This window comes from Ammospiza nelsoni, chromosome 4 (assembly GCF_027579445.1).
Source record: "Ammospiza nelsoni isolate bAmmNel1 chromosome 4, bAmmNel1.pri, whole genome shotgun sequence".
Taxonomy (NCBI): Eukaryota; Metazoa; Chordata; class Aves; order Passeriformes; family Passerellidae; genus Ammospiza; species Ammospiza nelsoni.
Genome location: NC_080636.1, coordinates 41,099,769 through 41,124,688, shown reverse-complemented (window position 1 = coordinate 41,124,688; position 24,920 = coordinate 41,099,769). Strand labels below are relative to the sequence as shown.

The window sequence follows — 24,920 nt, the reverse complement described above, 5'->3', positions numbered from 1 at the left end:
ATTGCACTAAAATATTACACTTATATTGATACAGCATAGCAAATGTTGGCAAATGATTATTTTTTAATGATAAATCACCTGCAGTCTCAGATCAAAGCTGCATCATGGTCACTGCACTTACAAGACACTGCACTGTGACTTCCCAACAATTTCATGGAATCTGCCTGCTGTCTCCAGAAATGGTGTCTCAAGTCTTGATGAATGAGGCATTAACAAGCTTTGCTGCTCTGTTTGTTTTCATTTAAACTGTGTTCCTGCCTAATCACTCAACTAGTTCAGAGGAACTGGACATGTGAGGCTGCCAGCACTCAGATCTGGAAATGCTGGGCACATAAAGGGCATTGTGTGGGTATGCACCATGGATGGAACGAAGCCTTATGGCACGTGTTACTGACGTGCCAACCCTCTGTGTTACACAGCCCAGATCTCTCCTATTAATTCCTCTCTTTTCCCTGGCTTTGGGCTGTTTGTGCAGGCAGTGTTTGTTCTTCTAGTTTGATCCACACTCACCCATACATTGACAGAGCCTAGGCCACTGCTCCCACAGAATGAAGCTGTGCTTTTGGCATTACCTGGCAACAGCTGTGACCAGAGACAGCCCATCCCCTCCAGGACTGGCTCCTCCCACCTGCACTAGCTGACTCCACCAAAAATTCCACTCATGTTTAAAAAAGGTTCATGTTTAAATAAGGTCATGTTCTTGGCCCAAACCTTATTTTAAACTCATGCTTAAAATAAGGTTCAGGCCAATAACACACAGTCCATGTTCCCAAGGGCCAGCCTGGATCTCACTTTTATCTGTGCAAATTCCCATTCTTACCACCAGTGCAACTATCCTGACACATGCTGGCTGCAGGATCAGAACCTGGCAAGCAGAACCCTCATTCCCAGGAAGTCATTCCCTGTTTCAAGTTACAAGGTCTCACCCCTCCAAGGAATTTCTGAAGAATTTCTGAGTTAATTTACAAACAAGAAATGCTCTACCCAGGGCTGTTGGTGTATTCTACCAATAGAGTGCCTTTCCCCTCTCATATTTTAACACTGGAGATTTCCTTTACCATCAGCTGGTCACTGATCATCAGAGATCTCCTGAGCAGAGGAGGACATTTCCCGCTTGTCCTACCAATGCTGCAAGTTAACACCTGCCACAGCAGCTTCAAGGCTGATTAATCAAGAAAGGAACTTGATATAATAAATGTAACAGGTAATAATTGCTGAGGCCCTATTCAGGATCCAAGGAAGCGGTGAGGCAAATCTCTCTCCCCAAGTCGAAAACTACTGCAAAGATTACTCCTGCAAGATACAGCTGTCTGAAATATAGACATTTTTATCCTGCTGTTATGGCTGATGAAAATATTTTTACAATTAATTACAAGGAAAAAAATACCTAAAAAAATTTACTTTTGTAAAGGCTAAGCACAGGTCATTCCTAGATCAGGCAGATCACAGAAACTGACCTTTTTCGAACTTCTGTCAGATGGTAGGGAGGGAAGAGGAGAGACAGAGGAGATCATCTGACAGATGAGTCTCTCAACTTACATAGTACAGAGGAAGGAGTGGAGTGGGAGAGCTCAGACTCAAGCGATTGACTCTCTGAGTTTGCATTTCTCATGGACTTGCCCGCTGAATTGATGGAAAGAAACACAACATATGAACAAACAAAGATGAAGAGGTAGAGTGTGATCAGACTCCTCAGCAGGCACTGGCAGCAGGAGCGGCCTCTGGGGCACGGCAAGGGTGGTGACCAGTGGGATGAAGAAGCAATGGAAGAGGAGGAGTGGTGGGTGGAACTCAACCTCTCCATGTCCTCCTCCTTTGTGAAAGCTGTGTGAGGGTCAAGGACATGTGAAGGAAGAAAAAAAGAAGGCCAAAAGAAAAATAATGATAATTTAATTAGAAGCAGCAAGAACTTAGAAAATCTTTGAGCACACAAACAATGTTAATGATGTACTTTCAGGGGCAGTGTGGGTACCAAAGAACAGTTGTAAAGGTCGTAGGTGAGTGACTCTGTTCAGATGCCAGCGCAGATTTACCCCTGTATCTGGTACTCAGACACAATGGGCTTTGAAAGAGCTTTGGAAAAACTGTTCTTAGAAATTTGAATGATTTTTAAGGAACGTACATTCCAAAAGAAATAGTTTAAACTGCTTTCTTTCTACCATTAAATCAAATTAGGTCAACAGGTATACAATTAATTATCAATACATTAAATATTTTGAGGCAATATACCTTCCAGATGTCTTAAGCAGCAGAGATAAATCACAATTTGTCAAATCTCTAAGTGCCTTACAAGCTCAGCAATTCCCCATTGCCAAGCATGATTCTTACTAATGCTTTTGTTAATTTGTCTCTGGGGGCAAAAAGACACCATGAAAAATTCACATCTCCTGTCCATCTAACAACTCACCTTTCTGAAAATCTGTGGACAAAAATAATGATGCTATTCCATAGCATTACTTGAAAAATCAAACCCATATTACAGAGATGCTGCCCAATAGTTCCAGTCTCATTACTACAGGAAGAAGAAATCCCACAAGCAATCCCAGAAGAAGGCATTGTCTACAGTCCAGTTCTCAGCATGTTCTTCCTGTCTTGTCCTGTCATATTTAGGAGGGATCACTGTCATGTAGATAAGCCCATGATCGATGGTTAATGTCAGAAATTTATCTTAGCAGGGAATTTGAACTACAGCTTCAAGCCATGTCAGACTCAAATAATATAATTAACTTATTGCTTGAGTTATGAAAGCTCACTGTTGTTTGGCAAGCAGCGTTTCTACTAGAAGAAATATGTTACAGTCCTGGAAGGGGTAAGTGTATATGTAAACAAGGCAAAGTTACAGACACTAAGATTTCCAGTAAATAAAAAATGAAAAGCAAGCCTGATTTTACTGTCTTCAAGGTAAATACCTGCCTTCAAAAGTGAAAACAGGACGAGATCCTGAAATGAGAGGAGAATGCTCTGTGCACCCCCGACAGACAGGAGGAGAATTTGATCCTGAGGATACATTAATGGTAGGTGATGTAAGATATTTTTAATTGCTCCTTGTCATAATGAAGCCTAACATCCATAACACTTGGCATGGACATGCATGTGCACCGGCTCCCACAGAGCACAGAGACACGAGCATGCTGAGGATGCTGCACCCCTAAACAGACCCACACCTCTGCAGAGAGGCAAATCAACCCCAAAGAACAAAGCCCCTGGTGCAGAGCTGGATGTTTGCAGCAAAGCAAGGGGCCCTGGCTCTGTCTGTGCAGCCCTGGGATACCAGGAACAGGAATAACACCCAAGCCTCTGCAGAGCCATTCCCTGGGAGCTGTGGATCACACTGCAGTGCCATAAAACACACTAACACTGCTGCTCAGTTACAGCCACAGCCCCCTGCTCCTTCCCAGGAAGGACAGAGCCTATTCCCATGCCTTACTCCATGCTGCAATGAAAAGCAAAAAGGTCTTAAACGTTCTTTATCATCTAAGGTGCAAAGCATTCCTTCTAGATCTGAACATGGTGACAAACATCCTGAGTCATCTTGAGCATACATGTAAGGACCTGGAGAATTCTCTCTCCTTCCTCTGCAATCCATTTGTTCCTATCAGTATTTTATCTCTAGTAGCTGTTCCTGACAAGAGAACAGCTTTCTCACTGTTCTACAAAACATACATCCAGGACTCAATCTTGCTGTGGGGGGGAATAATCTTTCCTAAGTGTCTTGCTAGAGCAGGAAGCTTGAGCTTGTAAGAGGTGTCAGGAATGCAGGGCTCCCTATTCCCTGAATCATTCTACAAATTAGACCCTGGGGGCACTGTTAGCTTTAATTTATAATAAAACAGTATGAACAACAGTCTCCAGAGGAAAGATGGGAAGTGTGAGAGGAATACTAAAAAGTGAAAAACACATAAGTTCATGAACAATTAATAAGAGGGAGATTATATTTGTCTCTTAAATAAACAGAAAATTAAATCCTTGTACACTGCAGGGAAAGACACAAACAGGGTCTTGTTCCTCAGACTTGTACTTAGGGCAAGATCCCCTTTTCTGGTTTGGGAATACCATATATTGTGGCCATCCAACTGCATGATACTGCAGAATCATAAAAGAATTAGGCAAATTATTTTCATTGTTGTGTTTTCGTATAATTGTATCCCCTGAGGTACAAGTCTATGTGGTAAGCTTCACACAGAATTTTCTAGAAAGTCTACCGTAATAACACTACATTAGATCATCACACAGAGGCCCTATAATTAAATTATTAATTTCATAAGCTTAGTTGTTAAACTACATCAAATAGTTTGAAGAAAGAAATACAAAACATTATGATTAAAGGTAAATTACACTGTGTTTTCCAACGCATCAGCTGCAGATCCCTGTAATTGTTCTCTCCTTTCACAGTTACTCAAACCACCACCACTTTGTTGCATCCATTCTCCCTGTTTTATCTTACTATCACCTCTGGCCCACATTTCATCTGTACATACATCATTGTTTTTGAGGTCAAAAGCCAACCTATTTTGTGAATCAAAGACACACAAACCAAATACTCCCTTTTTCAAACCCTTTGCATTTTAAAACATAATGCTATTAAAATAGGTATGTGTAACATCACAGCATAATGTTTAGAGCAGGGAAAAATGGAAACAAATATTATCTGTGAAGCTACAAAACCAGGTTTATAAAAAAGTTTTGATGTCAGTTTTTTAAAGAAAAAAAGAAGATTAAAATAAGTGTATGGACAGAACAAAAGGAAGCCAAAAAATACACTGGCATCTGAACAGAATAAAAATAAAAATGGTGACATGAAAAAAAAAACAAAACCAAACCCAAAACACAAATGGCATGCTAAACATAAACTAAGTAAAAGTTACAAAGCACTGACTTAGACATTTATAATCTACTTCTATTATTACTGGAACTAATATCTTAGTCAAAAAGCAGTAACTTTAAACTCTTAATCCCAAAACATCATGGGAAATGGTGTTTTGGGAACTGAACAGTTACAGTTAAGTCTCAAACACATCTAAAGTAATTTCTTCTAAAGAAGGAAAACCACTATTCTCTCCTAAAATTCATTAGGGGTTCCTGTGTTTAATGGCCCACTGAAATACAACCACAAAACTCATGTTACTGCTTCTCCAAACATTTCCAGCATAAAATCATACCTTTCACATCCTCATCTTCGATGGTCGTGTTGGAACTCTCTGTAGATTCCTGTTGAGAAGTAAATATGAGTCAAGTGTACAAAACAAGGCAAGCCTTACTTGCGTGCCTAGGAAAATGACAGGATTAGTTACAGGAGTCATGCAAAGCCTTGAAGCAGGGTGGGATGTCATTCACAAACAAATGGTCACACACTGATTGAGACATTTCCACCTGAAATGGATGTCAAACATTGCCATTCTCCACAGGAGGGAACAGAAACACAATTCCTGCACTCTGATGCTTTTATTTCACAGGAATGTACAGGAAAGGTTTTTTTCTTTAACATCCAACTCTACAAAGTCCATCTGAATGCATGAATTAGCTCAGCCAAGTAGGAGTGCTTGCCATTTTAAGCTTAGTGATTATACCAACTGTGCAAAATAAGTCATTCCATTCCAATTTCACCTTCCAAATATGCAGGCTTCCACAAGCTACAATTTACAACCAATTTCCTGCTTGTGTGACTTATGCAATGTATTTTCAAATGACAGTGATGGGAAGCATATTGGATTAGATTATCTCATTTTTATATTGGTTTCTGTGATTTTTTTTAAGGAGATGAAGAATTGATGAAAGTATGTTAAGAACTTTGACAAAATAAGGCATCTTTGTAGCAGTATTCTTCAAACAACCAGTCATGCAGAGGAATGACTCATCTATCAGATAGTTTATTCTTAAGCCATCACACTTAAAAAGGCAAGGATATTCTATCTCAGCCTTTCCTTAATTACCAGAAACACAAAATATAATGGGCAAATTCAACAGGGCACTGTCAAATCTAACACCTGCAGAGAGCTGGAAAGTTTTAAGCTAGATGGTTTTTTTATCTCTGTACTCTCTTGAAAAGTTAATTTTTTTTTTTGCAGCTCAATAACAAAAAAGATTAACTGATCTGTTTTTTACTGACACAGAAGACAGGACTGGTACTGTTTAATTCTTTAAAGGATTTTACAATTACATAATGAAAGGTAAATTTGCCAGTGCCCTTCATTTACTGTGTCCTCACAAGGCTGAGCCAAAGGAATGTTCAAGAGGGCTAATGCATTACTCAGACCTTCCAAACCCAAATGTGCATTGATAAGTCAAACTAGAGGAATTAAGTCACACACAAACAAAACTGGACGAGCCACCATGCTGCCCCTGCCCTGGCTGTGTTAGACATTCCACTCTACACGGACGTATCATGCTCTAGCACTTCAAATATTAGATAAAGTACTTACAAGTGAACAAAAACCTCACACAAATATGAGTTGTAAACACCATGCAAAGCTCACAGGGCAGATGTAGCCTCTAACACTGAAGCATCCACTCCAGTTGCCATACTACAAGGATCAGTCTTTCAGATAAATTTAGGAGGAACTCTCCACATTAAGGGGTTTGTTTGTTTGCTGTGACCTTTTGGGACATTGAGTATCTCAGTTGTTGAGATAATGTAATAAAATCAAGTAGATGTAGTCATGCCAATATTTTATCTGGGTTTTCTGGGCTTTAGTGGACTTCAGCGATAAAGATCAGCCTGCTGTTCAAACACAGGCTGCTGGTGGCCTATGAGTTTCAACTTGGGAGCTCAAAGAGTAGTAACATGAAAACACAAGTTCTGTGTAGGACAGATGCAGGGGACATAAAGGATTGGGACACACAAGCACAACACACACCATCAGCATTTCCATGCTTGGAGGAATGGCTGCATGCGTTATGTCATCACTCAGATCCACTCCTTCTCTTATGAGATAACCACAGGGAGTTAAGACTAGATAAATGGGATGTGAATTAAATCAGCACTGCAAACAGTGAAATTCTTGTTGAAGCATAAATTCTTTTCAGGAAACCTAGGAACATGTGTTAATGTAAATGATGGTATTTCCTGGCCCTTTTCAAGTCCATGCATGAAAAAAACAAAACAAAACAAAACACGTTTTAGGGATCAGCTGCCAGATGCAAACATCACAATACATGAGAAAAAGAAAAGAGCGTGAAGAAAACATGTAAAAATCAAAAGACCTCTTTGTCACTTGAAATGTGAAATTGTTTTGGAAACTGCCCAGTGATGTTATGGAAGAAAACCAAAGTCCTGTGCAAAGACACGTCACGACACAGTGTATAAGCATGCTGAGAAACAGCAGATGGAATAAACGGAAATGACATCTTTGTCTGAGTGACGACTGCACGTAAAACTCGCCGGAATCATCTCACCACACTCTGAGAACAGCACTCTTAGGTTTCCCTTAGACTGCAGCATTTTTGGCTGAAATGAGAGAGATCCCCTGCTCCCTGGGCTGGGCTGCACAGGGCACTGAGCTCTGCCCATTGCTACCGACTCCCCCAAGAGCTTCAGGAGCTCAGAAGCAGCAGGACGCACGCAGCAGATGGACACGGATGAAAACAGGCTCGAGAGACACTGGGTGTACAAATGCAGGAATGAGATTTTCCTCCACAAATTCTTGGAATGGCCCTACTGTGCTGAGAAATAGTGGATGGAATGTGTGGTGTGGAAAAGCAAGATGGAGTTGATTCTTTCTGAATACCTTATTTCCATCAGGGTTGTGGATTACTGTAGTTTGGGGCTCCTGAGCGAGAACAAAATAAAGAGAGAAAGAGTTCCCATTGGTAAATACATTTTCATTGATGTGAGGGAGTGCAAGAAGAGCCAGCTCACAAGTGCTGAACACTGACAAGAGTTAAAACAAATGTTAACTGTCGCCAGGGGGTGAAACTGGATGTCTCTAACACAGATTTCCTCAACAGCAAGCCAGCAAAAAAGGCCATCTCACCTAATGCAGCAGCATGCAGAGACCTTATTCAGGACCGGGGTGTGCAGGGCTTTGAAGCTCTGGGGACCTGCAGAGGCTCTTCTGGATGAGAGCAAGCCAAATGCTCTGTGGGTTTTCCTGTCTGAACCTGGACAGGCAGGGCAGCCACAGATCTTTAAGCATTAATAACTTCTCTTTAATCATGTTTGCTTGTATTAGCATGAAGTGATCTAATTGAAATACAGTGGAATTGATAAGGATTAAGGATGACTATCCCTAGGCACTACTGTGGTTTAGAAGGTGTGGACTGCTCTCAACTCCTGCCTTGGCAGAGCTGCATAAAACTAAGTGTGAGAGATCTTTGTGCCATTTAAAAGTGTAATTTCCCCAAATGCTTTAACTTTTTTAAAAAAAGGTTCAATCATCTTTAAAATAGCAGCCAGCACGCTTTCAGCATGGGCCATTGGGCACTGCTCTGTCTGGGAACAGACTGCCATAAACTCCTGCGTGCAACCTGCTGACTTGGCCTTAGGAAGAACTTACTGCATGCCTCAGTGCCAGCTGCTCAAAAAAATTGCAGGGAAAAAATGCTTCCTAATGTGTGTGAATTACCCCATTTTCAAAGTTTTATATGTGCATGGGAAACAAGAAGTCACAACATTATGTACTTTGGCACTGGCATTTACATAGGTGAGCCCCGTGACACACAGGTGCCTTAGAAATAGGGCTATTAATAAAAGCCAGACTGCAGTAAACATCCAGGAATATCACTTGGATTTGGAATATGCCCTTAGCAGAGCTTATTAATGTATAATGTCTCCTGCTGATTTAAATGGAAGAGGAACAAGCAAAATGTTTAGCTCTAGATGCTTCTTGATCCCAGAGAAATCTTGCAAAGTCCTGCTGAGTTTCAGGAAATATGGAATGAAAACCTGAATAAGGTCTGTTTTATGGCAGCCTAGTAATAATCCTGTTAGCTCTCCTGGATGTCAACACTTTAACTAAGACAAAGCCGAGAAAATAACAGAGCTGGTTTTAAAAGATTTTTTTGGTGCAAAAGCTTAGCATTAGAAGGTGGCAACAGTCATCAGGCAAAGAGCTAAGAGCAACACCAAGCACATTCTACTCACTTTCTGGCACAGCATGCAAAAAACTCAGCTATGGTTACAAATGCTATGACTCTACCGCATCCAGCTTCCATTTAATATTTTCTGTCAATAAACACGCTCTAATGGGTTTCCTCACAAAAAAAAGACAGCATAATTCAAACAAAAAGGTTTTCCAAAACCTGTTTTTAGAAAGCAAACAGAGTAAATGCATGAAAAAGCAAAAAAGAGGAAAAAAAAAAAGGAAGAACAAACAGAAGACAGTCAAAAACTTCCAGATAGCATGAGAAGGAAAATTCCAGGTATACCAGCGCCGGGGTAGGAATATTTTCCTTGGGGCTGGTTACCACGTTGGTTTTGTTGTTTATCTGTAGGTATGCAGAAAACAGAAACAGACAGGCCTTAGAACTCGCAGTAGGCACCGTATCTATATCTCTGCACACAAAATCTATAGACAGGCATCGGTATCTATAGATAGATATAGATATGGAAATAAAGAATACAGAAAGATGAACTTAGGAACTTGCAGGAACACTGACACTAACTGCAGGAGCTGGCTGGCAGCTCCTCCCCATGCGCTGCCAGAGCCCTGCACCAAGGTCTAGATAAGGGATGGATGAGTTGAGCTGAGACACTTAGCAGAGAGCCCTTAAGTAGCAGCTAAGCAGGTCTAAGAAGAATAAAGAATTAAAGTCCTAAATAGTCACTGCCATTTCATGACATGCAATGGTGTTCAGTCATTGCACTCACTAGTTCTTTATTTCTAATGAATTATCCCTACCATAAATAACATTTGAGTATTTGTAGTGCTTCAAGAATCTGTAATTTGTTTTACTGGCTGCTGATTCCACTTTGGAATAAATGTGACTGAGGCTAGAAAGAGACTTGTGCCCCTTGAGCTTTTGTGGTGCTATTTTTAGAGAAAATCATTGGCAGCTTCTGAGTGCTGGTACTGTGACTTGGAAGCACCAGGTTTCCCACTATGGTATCTGTAGCCTTACTCCAGCCATCAGCACCTCTCTGTTTAACTTTATATATAGGTCCTCACAATATCTTTTCTGCTTAGCACAGTGCTACACCTTCTGGCTTTTATCAGTACAAAATACTGATACAAATTAAACTGCTCAGCAGGAAGTTTCAAAGTATCTGATCCTTTAAATCCACTTTTTAAGATTTAACTTTCATTAATACCATGGAGTATGGGAAGAACAGAAGTACTAAAAATAATGTAGTGAGCCACTTTTTACATACACTAAGAAGCAAGATTCAAGTATTGTCAAACTGGTTTGAAAGATGTGTTTTTTCCTCTCTCAATAATGAGGAAAAATTATTATGTACATTTTGGTCATATCTAATTTTAACAAGGGTGGTCCAAAGCATCATGCAGAACTAGGTGTTTAGATACAGATGATCTGAAAAGACTTTTAATCCAAAAAACCAAGTTCTACTGAACCTTCTAGTCTTAGTACTTAGTAGTAAGTGTGCAAAGCAAAACCAGAAATGCCTGAACTTGTTTTGTTGATGGATTTTCCTAAAAATGTAATTAACTTTACGGAATGGAAAGAAATGAAATTCCCAGACTCCATGTCCTCAGCACTTTATGATGATTATTTTACTTTGGGCCAGGCATGGCAGCTGACTTGTGGATTTCAGGAACTGAGACTGCAGCTGAAGTGAATCTTACTTAGGATATGTTTAAATTATGGAAATGTCCACAGGATTTGTAGTAATGAATTACAGACTGCACATTTACTAATTTTTAACCAGCATTTAATTAGCTTTGAAGAATATAAAGTAGTTTTGTTGGTTAATCAGGGAACATTATGTAGATACTAAATGTTATTTAATAATACTTGTGATGGATACTGTTTTCCCATATAGAATTTCTTTAATTTAAAAGCAAAATTCATGATGCTCTACAGCAGGAGGGTGAGGAGCAGTTATTTTTTAAACAATGATATTTCTGCAGAAATTGTCATTAAGAGAACATATGAGTCAGTATTGAGATGTAATTGATTAAGCTCTGAGTTAGCTTACTTAGTGCCAAATAAATTTCATTTCTCTATGCACAACTACAGCTGTAAGCTGTAGGATTGTCTGAAGTCAGGATAGGGAGAGAACAAACACCTTTGTGCATAAAGTCTTCCATGGGGACATTTAAGTATTGGCAAGTATTTTACTTGCTTTGGTATTTATGGGATTCTGAGATGGGCAGAACTTTGAACTCCTTACTCAGGAAAAAAACTTTAAAGAAAATCTCACCCATTTTGGTAACTGAAAATTCTACTGGAGGTCTGTAGAAGAGTGGGAACACAAACAAAGCTGCCTGACAGCAGACTAAACCTTCCAAGCAAGACAAAAATTGCATATTGAGTCGCGTAAGTACAGATTCATATTTTTGTGTCAGTGTAGTCATCGAGAGACTAGATTAAAAAGACTCTAGCAAAAAGCAAATAGACACAAAGGAAAAACATAAGGAAAGAAATGAAGATTTCACCAGATTTCATACAGTCCTATTCAGTAGTAGCTTAATACAAAAACCCAAGTGGTATCCCAAATGAGTGCTCTTGGTTGAACACATAAAGAAAATCCAGTCAAAGTTCAATTCCAATTTTGCCTGAGTAAGGAGAGCAGGCTTTGGTCCATACTCCCTTGGTGAAAGCCCTATGAAAATAAACAATATTCATTACAGCTACTGCTGTAAACTGCAGGAAATCTATTCAAAACTTCTTCAGCAAGATATTGAGAATCCAACACTCATCAGGAAGAGAGAGAGAGAGAGAGAACGTGATTCAAAATACAGTTATTTCTTCCACGTAAACAGAACTTGGTAAAACCCTTTGAAACTTTGCAAGAAAACAGCAATAAGCTATAGACCTTTCTCTTTCATAGAAAGAGACATTAATCTAGGAACACATGGTGCATCTTGCATGTATTTTTAACACCAAAGGGAAACCACTCCAAAAGAATTACAATATTGTCACATGAAACAGTTCCTTCAAAGCTGATTTGTGCTTAACCAGTGTCCTGTTGTGAAGGAGAATGTTTTATTGCTGCATCGCTTGCCAAAAGTCACTTTGAGGTGTGACAGTAGTGCAGGACAGACATACACGCACTCCAAATAGCTGGGAACAACTCTAGTATACTGATTGGCCTTTTTTCCATAGAATATGAAAATATTTTAACAAATAAGGCCTGTATTTTGGGGCTTTACCTTTCACACACTACTTCTGTACCAAAGACTTAACGCACACCTGAGGTTTGGGATCCTGGCAATAATCACACTGCACCTTCCCAGTGCCCCTCCTTTGGATGCTGTGGCTCCTGCCACTGGAATTCTGCTTTCACCCAAGGAACAGAGGATTTACCTACAGAACTGCACGGCTGCTCACACCTGACCAGCAGTTTTTGCTTCCCAAGGAGAGCTGGCTTCCCAGTGGAAGGTGTGGATGAGGGCCCTTTGCCTTCTCTCTGCTGGCAGCAGCAGCAGGCAGAGCCCATCCTCACGAGCACCTCAAAGGTCACATTCAAAACCACCATCAACAGCAAGAGAGGAAGTTCCCGTGTGGGGTCACGGAGCCCAAATGAACACAAGACTGGAGAGTAGGTTGAGGAGGAAGGAAAGTTATTGAGGCTGTCAGCTGGGACACCTTGGGACACAGCCCTGAGCTGTGGAGCAAGCTAGCTGGGAAACTAGTGTGGGAAGGCTGGGAATTTGGCTTTTTTACTCCTGAGCATTTAGCATGGCATCTTGGGCTACAGTGACTCAATTAAAGAAATACTGTATCACTGTGTAACTTGTTTTGTGTTACATTTTACAATATTAATATTATTAGCTTTGGAAATAAGGAGGTTTTAAAAACAAAGAGAAGGCTGTTAAAAGAGTACTATTTTGTTACTATTCTTATTTACTAAGAACAGCTGCATTGGCTGATGTTACATCTACTTTTTTGGCTTTTTATGTCCCCAGGTTAAAAAAGTAAAGACTTGTTTGAAAGAATGGCTGAACAATTCACTGTGGATGGCATATAGCAACTGCAGGCTTAAAATTCACAAGGTTGTACTTTAAAGTCTTGCAGTTCTCACAGTAAGTTAACAAAGCTAAATGCAACTGCTTGATTTCTAAGTGTGAACGTTTCACAGGAGGAAAAAAAATCTGTCGATAAAGATCCTCACCATCATCTGAACACTCGAACTGGACTTCCTTTTCTGAATTGACCAGTCAGAGAGAAAGGAAAAGAAGAAAACGTGACTGGTTGGATTTGCAGTATCAATGCATGGAGTACAGTATATTTCTCTTTTGGATTTTTTTTTTTTTTTAAATATGAAAAATACAGCTACAGCTGTTGGAAGGGGTGGAAAAATGCTACAGAATATCTCAATACCAGCATCTCAACAACAGCAATGACAGAAACAGACTTCCCTTCCCCAGATGTACATTTACTCCCTTTGCTCCACATGACCATGCAGACTAACAGCAGATACATAACATGTGCTGAAAACCAAAGAACTGAATCCCAACAGGTGAAATTTAGGCAAAATTTTGGCAACAATTGTTTCCCATTTTATAATTGAGATTGCGACAGAACAAATAGCATCGTAGACCTGTAGGAGGAATGATATTTAAAAAGGAAAACTGGTCAGAGAGAGTGCATAAATTTTATCTATTCCACAATGAAACATGGTCAGGGTTTTCCAGCAGTGATAGAATTGTTCCAAATGTGTGCCTCTCCATGTGACTGGGACCTCCACTGCTTGGCAGGGAGAAGCAATGCAATGGTACTGTACTCATTTCTTTGTGGGTCAGGCTCGGGATTTTTTGATTGGCAAAGTGCATTTGTCAGACAGCAGGCACAAATATACTGTGAATGTGGTATTTAAACAAGTATTTATAATGTTTTGTTAAAGTAAGACATTAGGATTAAATAGAAAACTAAAATTCAGGTCAAAGACACCCTTCTGAATAAACACACAGAGCACAGAAGAATATCTTTTGAATCTTAAAATGAAAGCTTGAAGCATTATAGCATTACATTAGTCTTTAAGAGTCCTCTGAGAAAAAAAAACCAAAATATGTTTTCTGCTGAATGAGGTTTTCTTTTCTTCTTTTTTTTTTTTTTTTTCCCAAGTATTTATGCAGAACTTTCATTTGTGAAGCATCTCTCCTCCTGCAGGGTCTGGTGACGTGAGAACAGGAGCTCTAAATCATGTACGAAAGCTGCCAAAATGTTCCCTTCTTAGCAAGGTCTCTTAGTAAGGATGAGCTGATCTGAGACAGTAAACCCCTCAAGTTCTGCCAAATATAGCAAGTACATCTGGCAGAACACACCTCATGTGGAGCCAAGCCTACACGTACACTTTTGGTCTTCCACCAAATCTAACGGAAAGTCAAGGCGAAACAAGGAGGCAACAGAGCTGTACATAAACAGTGATGTCTAAAAAGCCCACCACCAAACCATTATTTACAAGTTAACTGATAATTCTGTGTCATTAATTACATAATCATTGTTCATTAAAAAAGCAAGAAAAAGCATTTTCTCCAGTAGTTTTCTATCTTCTGCTTACTTAATGCTGGCTTTTTGAGTATTTGCTTTATTTCATTTCTAAGCTTCAGCTACTAACTAGAACCACTCCAAATAGCTAGTGAGAGGCACTTACTAACAGAATCTATGAAGGAAAGAAATAGCAATAATCAATTCTAAAACCTGGCAGAAGTTACAGACAGGTGGAGACTAAGAATTTATCTTTGAAATGGAAAGCAGGTGTTGAACCTACCTTAACTCCATCCGGCTTTTTCAGTAAACTCTTGGCTGCTGTAAAATGAGACAAATAATTTCAGTGTCAGGTGTTTCTCCTGAGGTCACCCAGCTGCGCAGCAAACCCCCAGTGCCTCCCTGTTCCAGCTATGTCCTCAGCTTTTATTTCCTCCTTTTGTTTCTCTGAGCATGGGGAATGAAATCTTTAGGAAACCACCAGTCCTTAGGATTATCAAACATCTCTTTTTCCATTGACTAAAGCTGTAGGTTGACTGTACTTCCACAAGGAGAGAGCTCCTTGGGTGGCAGAGAGGAAATGGAAGCAGGGTGAGTGTAAAAGCAGCAGCTTTGGCTATAGCCACTTCCACAACTGCAATATATTCCTATTGGATGATAGGGAGAGTTTGATAAGACTGTGAAAAGCTATTTTTCTGATGGCAGGGACTTGGACCAGGTGTCTGCAGAGCCCACTGGTATCTCAGTGATAGTACCAATATACATAATGCCCCTCTGTCATTCCCACCATGACAGCATCAGCCTCCTTGCATGAAAGGGCAGCACAGTTGCAAGGAGGAAAGGAACAATGATTTGCTAGTGAAGGGTTGTTCCAGAGGGTTGCTGCCTGTGAGGATATAATAACAAATTCTAGGCTTTGCTTCACCTCCTAATGAAGAAAACATGCTATTTTCTGAATCATGTTGCACACTGATCAAATTTCTTCAAAATTTCATTTGCCATAATGTTATTCATGTGCCAGACTTTAAATTCAACCACTTAAAACCAGCATCAAACAATTTGGATTTACTAAATTTGGAAGGCTAACGTGCAAACAAGCACAGCCCAGCTCTGAACCTGAAAACATTCACAGCAGAAATACATGCTGGCTGACCTACCAAATCCATATAAACTATTCACTAAAGCGTAAATGCTTCATGAATCACTGCCAAAGACTTGAAGAATAATAAATTACACAACAAGCCTGCTGTTATTGGGGTTTTATTGTTGTTTATGTCCCAATCTTCCCATCAGAAAGTGCTCCCCAGCTCAGGTCAGAAGAAATTGCTGTTCTATATATAAAGGAGACAGTCCCAACATGGAGCTCCCATCGTTACTGGCATTCTTATCTTAACAAAACCCCCAAAACTCCAAATCAATTGGACCTCACATGCCCAAGGCTGCTCAGGCTGGCTGAGGATATGGGAGTTACTGAGTATCTGGTTTATCTTTAAAGCTAATTCCTGTAATTGTGGCTTATTTTTGAGCTACATCTGCACTAAGTGCTCATTTTACAGCACAGAAAATGTAGAATCACCTCAGCAATTGTAAAGAAATTACTAATGTCCATTATTGTGCTGTTTACATGAAATAAACCCTGGAAAGTGAAGTCAGCTTGATGTTTCTAACTTCATTAATATATCAGCCCTCCAAGTGCAGTTCAATAACTATGGACATCAGCCAACGCTACCATGAGACCTCCCACACAGCCACATCTTACAGCTAAAATGAACAAAAATAAATTGGCCTGTATTGTGCAGCAGTATCACTGCATGCTTTCATTTAAAGAAACATAAGTGTAAATATTGAAACCAAATTGTTCTCCACATACTTTGGAGATTGGACACTCCCTGAGGCAATGTGTGCTTTCAGGACCTGAGGCAAGAGGGCCTTAGATTTTACATTACCACAAATATTGTGGGCACTCCATTACCTTCAGGAATTTATTTAGGGAAAGCAATGGGAAGGAGATATTTCTGAAACCTAAGGACAAAAAAACCCAGAAGTTAATAGCTTTCAAAGCCTGCTTTACACTCTTAGCCCTTATAAAAATATGGGAAAACATAAATTAATTCTTACAGACTGCTGTAGGTCCTTTCACTAAATTTGTGCATGAAACTTCTGAGTTCTTTTGATGCTTGCCAAAGACTACATGTTCTATGTAAACAGGTAAATGAGAAGCAGTAAAATGGGGGCACCACAAGCAATAACACTGAGTATTTATTGTGTCCCTCAGAGTGTGCCCAGCATGGATTGCTGCACATCCCACCACTCTGCTGGGCTTGGCTGCAATGGCTTTTTAATACTATTTGGATTCATCTTTCTTTAATCACAGATACTGCACACAAATCAAATATTTCAAGAATTTGCAGGAGCAAAGCAATCAGCATAGTCTAAATTAAGCCCACAATGAGAGATTTCTTGCAACTACAAGCTAGAGCTAAAAATAAAACCTAAGGCAGTGCTACTAGGCCAGAAAGCAGACTGGAAACAAATGGTTTGTGACAGCATGGAGAAATTAAAGTGATTGAGGACAAACAGCAGCTTGGATTGAGAAGAGAAAAAAGACGTTCCTTTCACGTACTGAGGGTCTTACCTCACAAGAAATACACATTCCACATAAAAGGAAGAAAAAAAAGGAAAGTAAAACACTTTTATAACCACATCATTATGGACAAATGACCTTCATAAGCATGTTTTGCAATGAAATACAATGAATAAAGAAACCAAAAAAATAAAACGTCATGGAGAAAAAACACAGGTGGCTATGGTGTCAGACAAGAGATGTCAGGTGAAAAAACCAAAAAAAGCCAAAAACCCTTGTTTGCTTTTCATGCTGAAACACTGTTTAAAATTACTTCAGCTTTTTTGGTTTGTGGAAGTTGAATTTGATCCTTACATATACAGACAGTGACAGTTATGAAAAGGGATGAGGAATGATTTGTTTGTTTGATATTTAACAGTAATTCATTTTTACAAAAAGGACAGCCTACAGCCTTCCCACTTTGAAATTAATTGGGAGACACTGGAATTCATTAAGCACTAACTCAAGGTAATTTAGATGAATGTGGTCCTCTGTGTAAGGTGTGTACTAAAGAAGGGAACTTAACTAAGAAAGAAATTGTATTTCAAGTACTATGCAAATTGAACAAGTTGTTCTTGCATTTGTGATTATGTAATGTTTTTGGATGAGTCAGTGCTTATTATTATTCAAAACATGCCCACAGCACTATCATGTTTTTGTCTGTACAGTAATTTATGTTACACTCGAATAGCTACATCACAGAGTAGGAGGATATATAAAATTACTGATTTTTAAATCTGGTGTTCTATTTCACTATTCACTGGAAATCTCAAATGGCAAAACGAAAAATTCAACACAGCATCAGTATTCTGGCAGTCCTACTACTTTGGACAATTCTAGCTCTGCTAAGAGCAATTTTAGCTTTTGCTATTAGAGTTTGTTTGGTGTAAGATTTAAATCTCCAGAGCCATCAGGACAAAACTGTTTCATGAAGAGGAAAGAACTCTTCTTACATCAGCTAGGCACTGCTGGGCATTAGAAAGAAAATGGGGACTCATGTTACTACATTTCTTACCCCTTAGCAAAGCAATAAAGAGATGAATGTGTACTGATGATATTTTTAATACAGGATGCAACAGAATCATGGAATGGCTTTTCACATATATGAACATATATAAGCTCTAAATGTTGTTTGGTGATACTTGTGCATGTGGAGCTATATGCATAACTTTGAATTTGCCTGCACCAAAATAGGCATGAAAATGCTGCCTGTCTTTGACAGGTAACAATCAAAAAGCAGGGAAGGAGCTCAAATTCTACAGAAAATTCAGACTGTCACCTGTAAGAGAATTTCTTTGGCCCAAAGAGATTAAATTCTTGTTTGCTTCATCACAGGAAATAACATGATATATATTACACCTAGACACTCCTGAATAACTCCTAATTAGACCTCAGCCTTCACAGACATTAAAATATAAAGACTGCATCAATCTGGAGCTCAATGAACATACCTGAGAAATTTCTGGTAGCCAGCATTGTTGTCAAAATGGCCCCCTGTGTACACACACATTTTCTCAAATTAGCATCACACATGTGTAAAACTCCTAATGCCAACACAACAAAAAGGAAAATAAACGAGTAAATGGCACTAATTACTGAATTAACCCTGAGAGAATGGATTATCTGTGCACTTCCTCTCATATGCCATGTCATGAGTGCATAAATCATAATTTAATCTTAATTACACACCTATCAGCAATCTTCATATCCAAATATTTGCCAACTGTCAGTATGTAATGCACAAGCCAGGAGTATTCAGAGGCTCAGCAATTATTCAAAATACAGAGATTAACATGAAAGAGACTTTACTATTGTTCTTAGATTCCTTTTTTTAGGGAGGAATAGGAGCTTATTTGTAATGTACACATTAGACAAGTTCACATCTGCAAAGTTATCATATCTGACCAAGAAAAAACAAAGCATAGTTCAGAAGAATAACCTTAAGGATTTTCCTTCAAGAGCATACCTTTAGTTTGTGTAAATACAGAGGATTATTATAGTTCTGAATTATAAAAGAAAAGCCAAATTCTATTCACTTGCATGGAAATTTTAAGATCTTCAAGCCAAAAGCTGATCTTCTATCAACAGGTCATTTAATAATAATATCTAGAAAAACTCTGCACAGAGACCATTTGTTTTGCACAAGCAAAAGTTTTCTTTCTTACCTTTAGTTTTCTTCTTGCATTGAATTTCTTCAAGCAATCTACAGTCTCTTGTCTGTGCATCATAGAGGCAACAGTAGAACGTTGCTGAGAGAAGAAAATATTTATTTTAAGGCACCCAGCCAGCTGTTTATGGCTTGTTTACTCTACAACACATATATTACAACCCATGGTCCCCATCTTGGGCCTTTAATTTCTACCTTGTCTGACTAACCCATTGTGTTCCTTTTACTCAGTCTTTTCCATGTGTAAAGTCCACTTGAAAAGTCTTGGTGTGGAATATACTGAGAACAGAGAAAAGTCCTGGATCCAGGAAGAGCCAGGCAGCCTCTGCTACCTGCAAACTGACTTTTCACAAGTCCCATAATTCCCTCCCTGCACATTTCATGTTTATCTGAATGACTTCAGGGAAATGAAGATGCAAAGCATTATCTAACTCAAAGTTACCCTGCACTCTCTTCTCACTGAGAATTTAAAATAACACTCTAATTTTTGCAGGCAACATTCTGCACAACACAGTCAAGGCAAAGAAAACAAATTTGCAAAAATCTTACCCCAAGCTGAGATCTCCATAAATACAGACCACTATTGATCATATCTGTGTAAATTATAATTTAACGATTTATAGTTACGCAGCTGCATGAACAAGAACAGAAGTTCTTCTCTAAACACATTCAGTACTTCATGCTGAAGCAAACCATAAACTCATTTGTCTGCCAAGTGATCATTGAACATGAGGAAATTACTTACACAGATCCATGGATGCTTTAGTGCTTCTGATGCTGTGATACGTTTTGCTGGGTTGATGGTGAGCATTTTATTGATAAGGTCTTTTGCTTCAGGAGTCACTGTGTCCCATTCTGGTGAGGGGAACTTCAGAAAAAAATACACACATATGTATATTGTCTTGTACAATCTTTACATAATTTTACCTAAGGGATCCACTGCTGGATTCAAGAGCTTAAAAATTATAAGGCTCTGCCTTTACCTCATCATAATTTATAAACAACCATCATCTTGTCTGTTTAACATAATATGATTAGATAATGTTGCAGAATTCATATGCCACCACCTCATCAGTTCTTAGCTTTTCCCTCTAGAAAACAATTACAAATAACTGAACAGACAGAGTATGGTACATACATCATAAGCACCAGCCTTGATCTGCTGGTAAAGCCTGTGCTGGTCTTCATCCCAGAAGGGAGGGTATCCCACCAGGAGGATGTACAGAATGACTCCTGCAGAAAATTCACACCAGTGTTAAGGAAGAAACTGCAGAAATTAATTTTGCACCAAACAACCATGTAAAACAAAAGGCTCATGACCATCATCCCAGCCACTGGGATGGGAGAAATACAGCCCCTTCAGGCTGGGGAAAACAGTACAAGTGGGGTTGACAAGGTAACCTCCTATGGAAAGCATGGGCAATAATGACCATTTGACAACATCAGATTAGGAACACTGGAAATGTTTATCTAGCTGGAGAAATAACATTCCATGATTCTGGATGTTCTAGGAAAATGCATTCTTTACTTATGGCTTTATCATGGCTTATACTGGTGTCTGAAAGATTCTGTTATAACTATTCTCATGCAAAGCAAATTGGGAAACTGAAATTCCTCTCTATTTGGTCAATAGGAAATTGAAAAGACCACCTGCTAGTCTGACAGAGATGATGCCCTCTGACTGAAGAAAAGTGTTTTCATAGATAAACCACACACTAAGTGTGGGTAGAAGTGAAATAAGGAAACCAGCCCCTGTTCTCAGCTGGAGAGCTGCCACTTGCCAGTGCCTCAGAAGGCAGTTTTGAGAAGTGCATGATAAAGCAATTGCTCTGTCCTCCAGTTCAGAAAACATTTAATGTTGTGGCTTATACCTGCAGATGGGGTATATTGGTCAGACTGAATTTTAGGCTCCTTGTGAACCAAAACTAAATGTCCAGCTCACAGTATGAACTGGTGTGTTTACTAACTAATGAGGCACCATACACCTGCAGCTATTCTTTGAATACTCTTTCAAAGTGTGTTGTGCAGACATGGCCAAGAATGCCATGATAACAGAACTTAGTAAATAATTTTTTTAAAAAGAAGCTTGTAGGGTAACAAAATTCCAATGACCTCTGCTAGAAATTAATACTGAATTTTATTAAAAACCTATTTTCTGATGCACAGTATCATGTACCCTGGATATAATTTCTGACCCTTAAGACCTTTTACAGTGAATATGACTTTCAGAACAACTTCTTACCACATGCCCACATATCCACAGGTTTTCCATAAGGATCTTTTCGTAACACTTCTGGAGAAAGGTATCCTGGAGTACCAGCAAAGCCTGTCAAAAGGCAAGGCAACTCTGGTCAAAACCTGTATGTGCTCTGCAAAAAGTAAGCAGAGGGGCAGCTACTATACCCTAGATGTAAGTAGATATATGTATGTATGTAGGCACTGTACCCTATTTGTAAGTAGATAATTAGTTGATAATTAGTAGATAATAAGTAGATAATTAGATAATTAGATAATAAGTTGCACAAAATTAGAGCTACATCTAATCTGATCTTTCCACTGCAGAACTCATTTCTGCCAAGTCATTCCACTTCTGGAAACCTCTTATGAAAAGTTTACAGGAAGCATCTCTGAAGCAATCTGGCCTTTAAAATTTGTATGTTCTTCATCCTTTATTCATTACCAGCAGTGCTGCCTCTCTGAGCAGAACTGCAAAAAGTAGGTATAAACATTACTTTTCTTAGAACAGTGTAACAGATAAAAACTTAATGACCATTAACAGTCTGCACCATTTCAGTGAGTACTCTGCTCTGGCCTAAAATAAATGCTTGGGAATTCCTGAGAGGTGAGAATTTGGTGGCTTTCATGAAGGACCACATGCCATTTGTGCACTATCACCCTGGATTCCACCAAACTCATGAGAGACAGTGGTAACATATAAAGTGTACAGCTACAGAAAAAAAAGAAGCCTTTGCCCTGCAGTCACCAATTACTTGAGAGTGGGAGGAGGAAATGAAGGAACACATTTTGTAAATTCTACTGAGAAAAGAGCTAAAATATGGTCATGAAAAATAAGCTTGTTTTTTGCAGGCTCCTGATATGGAAGCTATGAATTGTTAAGGAGTACTATCACACAGGAAACACATCTTAAGCTCCTTAGAGAAGCTGAAAAATAGATGTTCTAAGTAGCTTTAAATAGAGTGCTGTTTCATATCTCTTCTTGGGTGCAGTGCTCATTTGAAAGGGGAAGCAAAGTCATCTTGAGTTTAAAACTTACCACAGCTCAATGAACATTACTATGCAAGATTTGAAAATAAACTCTAAAGCAAAAATAAGTATAGTACTTAGCTAACCTTATCTCTCAATGAAGAAACCAAACAGATCTAAACTGAAATAACTGGTACAGTTTTAGTACACAGAACCACAGAATGGTTTGGATTGAAAGGACCTTAAAAATCATCTTGTTCCAACCCCCTGCAATGGGCAGGGACACCTCCCACTATCCCAGGGTGCTCCAAACCTTGTCCCTGGCCTTGGACACTTCCAGGGATGGGGCAGCAACAGCTGCTCTGGGCAACCTGTGCCAGGGCCTCACCAGCCTCACAGGGAACAACTTGTTCCTATTATCTGATCCAAACCTACTCTCCTTCAGTTTCAAGTGATTCTTACTTGTCCTGTCACTACATCCTCTAGTAAAATAATCTCTCCTCAGTATTCTGAGTGGTTTAGAGTAGCACACACAGAAGGGTACACAGCCCTGATTTCAGTTTAAAAAAACAAACAAAAACACAAGGAAGCAGGTAAATGTCATATATCAGGTTATTTTGTAACTGCTCAGAGGGACCCCCAAACAAGTGTGCACTTTTCAGAAAAGTTTTGCTGCTTGTAGTAACTCCATTAGCTAAAGCAATTTGCAAAGCTGGAAACTGTGACTGTGCAGTGCCTGGAAGAGATTGCAACACCTTGTACTCCATAACTCGTATGATTTCTCCAAGCGTCCAGAGGACCAAGACAAAATCCAAGACAAAATCCATGCTCTGTTGAGCTCAACCTGCCCAACACCTCCCCAGTACATTAAGCACCTGCTAAAGAGGGTGGCAGGTTTCAACTAAACCCTGTCAGGCTTTCTACAAATAGGCAAGGAACAAGTTTGCTTTGCAAACGCGCAAACCAGGAAAGTATTCCCTGTATTCAAAGACAGTTTGAAAGTATTCCCTGCATTCAAACACAGAGTTCAAGCCAGTTTCCTGCTGAGGCACAGCCATGGTTCAAACAGAAAAGAGACCACCACACCAGAGGACTACACCAGAATAAAGAGAAAAAAAAGAGAAAAAATAAAGAAGAGCATACTGATGCAGAGCTATAATTAGAATGAGAGCACACCATGAGTCACTAAGTGCTGCAGAATCCAGTAGAAAGCAGAAAAATCTTATGAAAGAAAGTGAGAAAAAGTTCCAAATGCCCAGTCCACTGGAGTTCATGTTCTGCCCTGCTAATGCACTCCTAAAGCTGAAGTCAGGCACTCAGACCACTCTGGAAACGTTCTGCAGAGCAAGTTCCAAAAAATGTACAGAACCCACTTACCTTATTGACTGACACAGTTTTTAAAAGAAAGACCCCCTTCAGGCTACTTGCTTTTCATTACCTTGTTAACTCTTCCTTACATGTATATTTTAAAGACATTCTGTTCCCTTCTCCTAAGTCCTCATGATGCTATGAGCCTAAACCAAGCATTTCACAAGAACCAAATGACAGAAAAAAAACCAAAGTGCAAGATTTTCCAGGGCATTGCAACCTCCTCTGCATCACCTGCAGGTACATTATGTACAGAAAATAGTCCTGAAGTCAACTTCAATCTGTTGATTTTTTCTTGAGATGCTTCCTGTTTACCTGATGCTTTTGTCATTGTAACAAACCACTTGTGTTTTGCCTTGTTTCTATTCCACTCCTTTTGTACTGGTCTGTTTGTTGATGTGCAAGAGCAATCTCCTCTGTCTTTTGTGGATTACTGAAATCCATTTATAAAAAGGCAGGATTTAAAACAACAGGCTGGCTTATAAAGCTGCCAACATATGTCCAATGGCACTGCCTGTGCATCTACATGTACTTATAGCTGTGAACACTCAACCTCCCAACTCACTGCCCAGGAACACTTTTCTGCCTCTGTTCCAAGCCTCCAACCACTTTGTTCCATTGCAAGCTGCACTTTCTAGCTCCTCTAAGGGAGAATAGGCAGCTGCTATAAATATTTTATTCTGTATATTTTTCCACCTGGGATTTATAATAAATTTTTCCCCATGCTTCACATCTGTTCAAAGAGGGTGGTATGTGAGACACATGTATGACAATTGTACATGCACTATTGTTTAAAATCACCAGTATTAGACATTTCCCACCATTCTCCTTGAGGCATCTATTAACTGTAACAAGTAATCTGTAATTAGTGTCTGGCTACAGCCTCAGGTGCTCAATCCCTCCTATTTTCCCTTTCATTGAAGTCACATCCCAAAGTGCTTCAGAATCAATTTTTCAGGTGTTTCCAGCTGACAGAGACCTGTTCAGACAAAATGTTCTGATGCCTGGGCA

The 24,920-nt window shown here is 39.4% G+C and overlaps 1 protein-coding gene across 1 annotated transcript in view; it reads right to left on the bottom strand.

The window, feature by feature from the left end:
• The window catches only part of CAMK2D (calcium/calmodulin dependent protein kinase II delta), a 191,492-nt gene that overhangs the window by 13,543 nt on the left and 153,029 nt on the right, over positions 1–24,920 (bottom strand). Inside the window, exons 16-26 of the mRNA XM_059469837.1 lie at positions 21,580–21,663; positions 20,476–20,570; positions 20,083–20,205; positions 19,336–19,419; positions 18,622–18,664; positions 14,831–14,868; positions 13,232–13,264; positions 9,364–9,423; positions 7,725–7,766; positions 5,160–5,208; positions 1,540–1,623 (exon numbers count right to left, since the gene is read on the bottom strand). Coding sequence (XP_059325820.1) covers positions 1,540–1,623; positions 5,160–5,208; positions 7,725–7,766; positions 9,364–9,423; positions 13,232–13,264; positions 14,831–14,868; positions 18,622–18,664; positions 19,336–19,419; positions 20,083–20,205; positions 20,476–20,570; positions 21,580–21,663 — 735 coding nt within the window. The remainder of the gene's footprint in view (positions 1–1,539; positions 1,624–5,159; positions 5,209–7,724; positions 7,767–9,363; positions 9,424–13,231; positions 13,265–14,830; positions 14,869–18,621; positions 18,665–19,335; positions 19,420–20,082; positions 20,206–20,475; positions 20,571–21,579; positions 21,664–24,920) is intronic.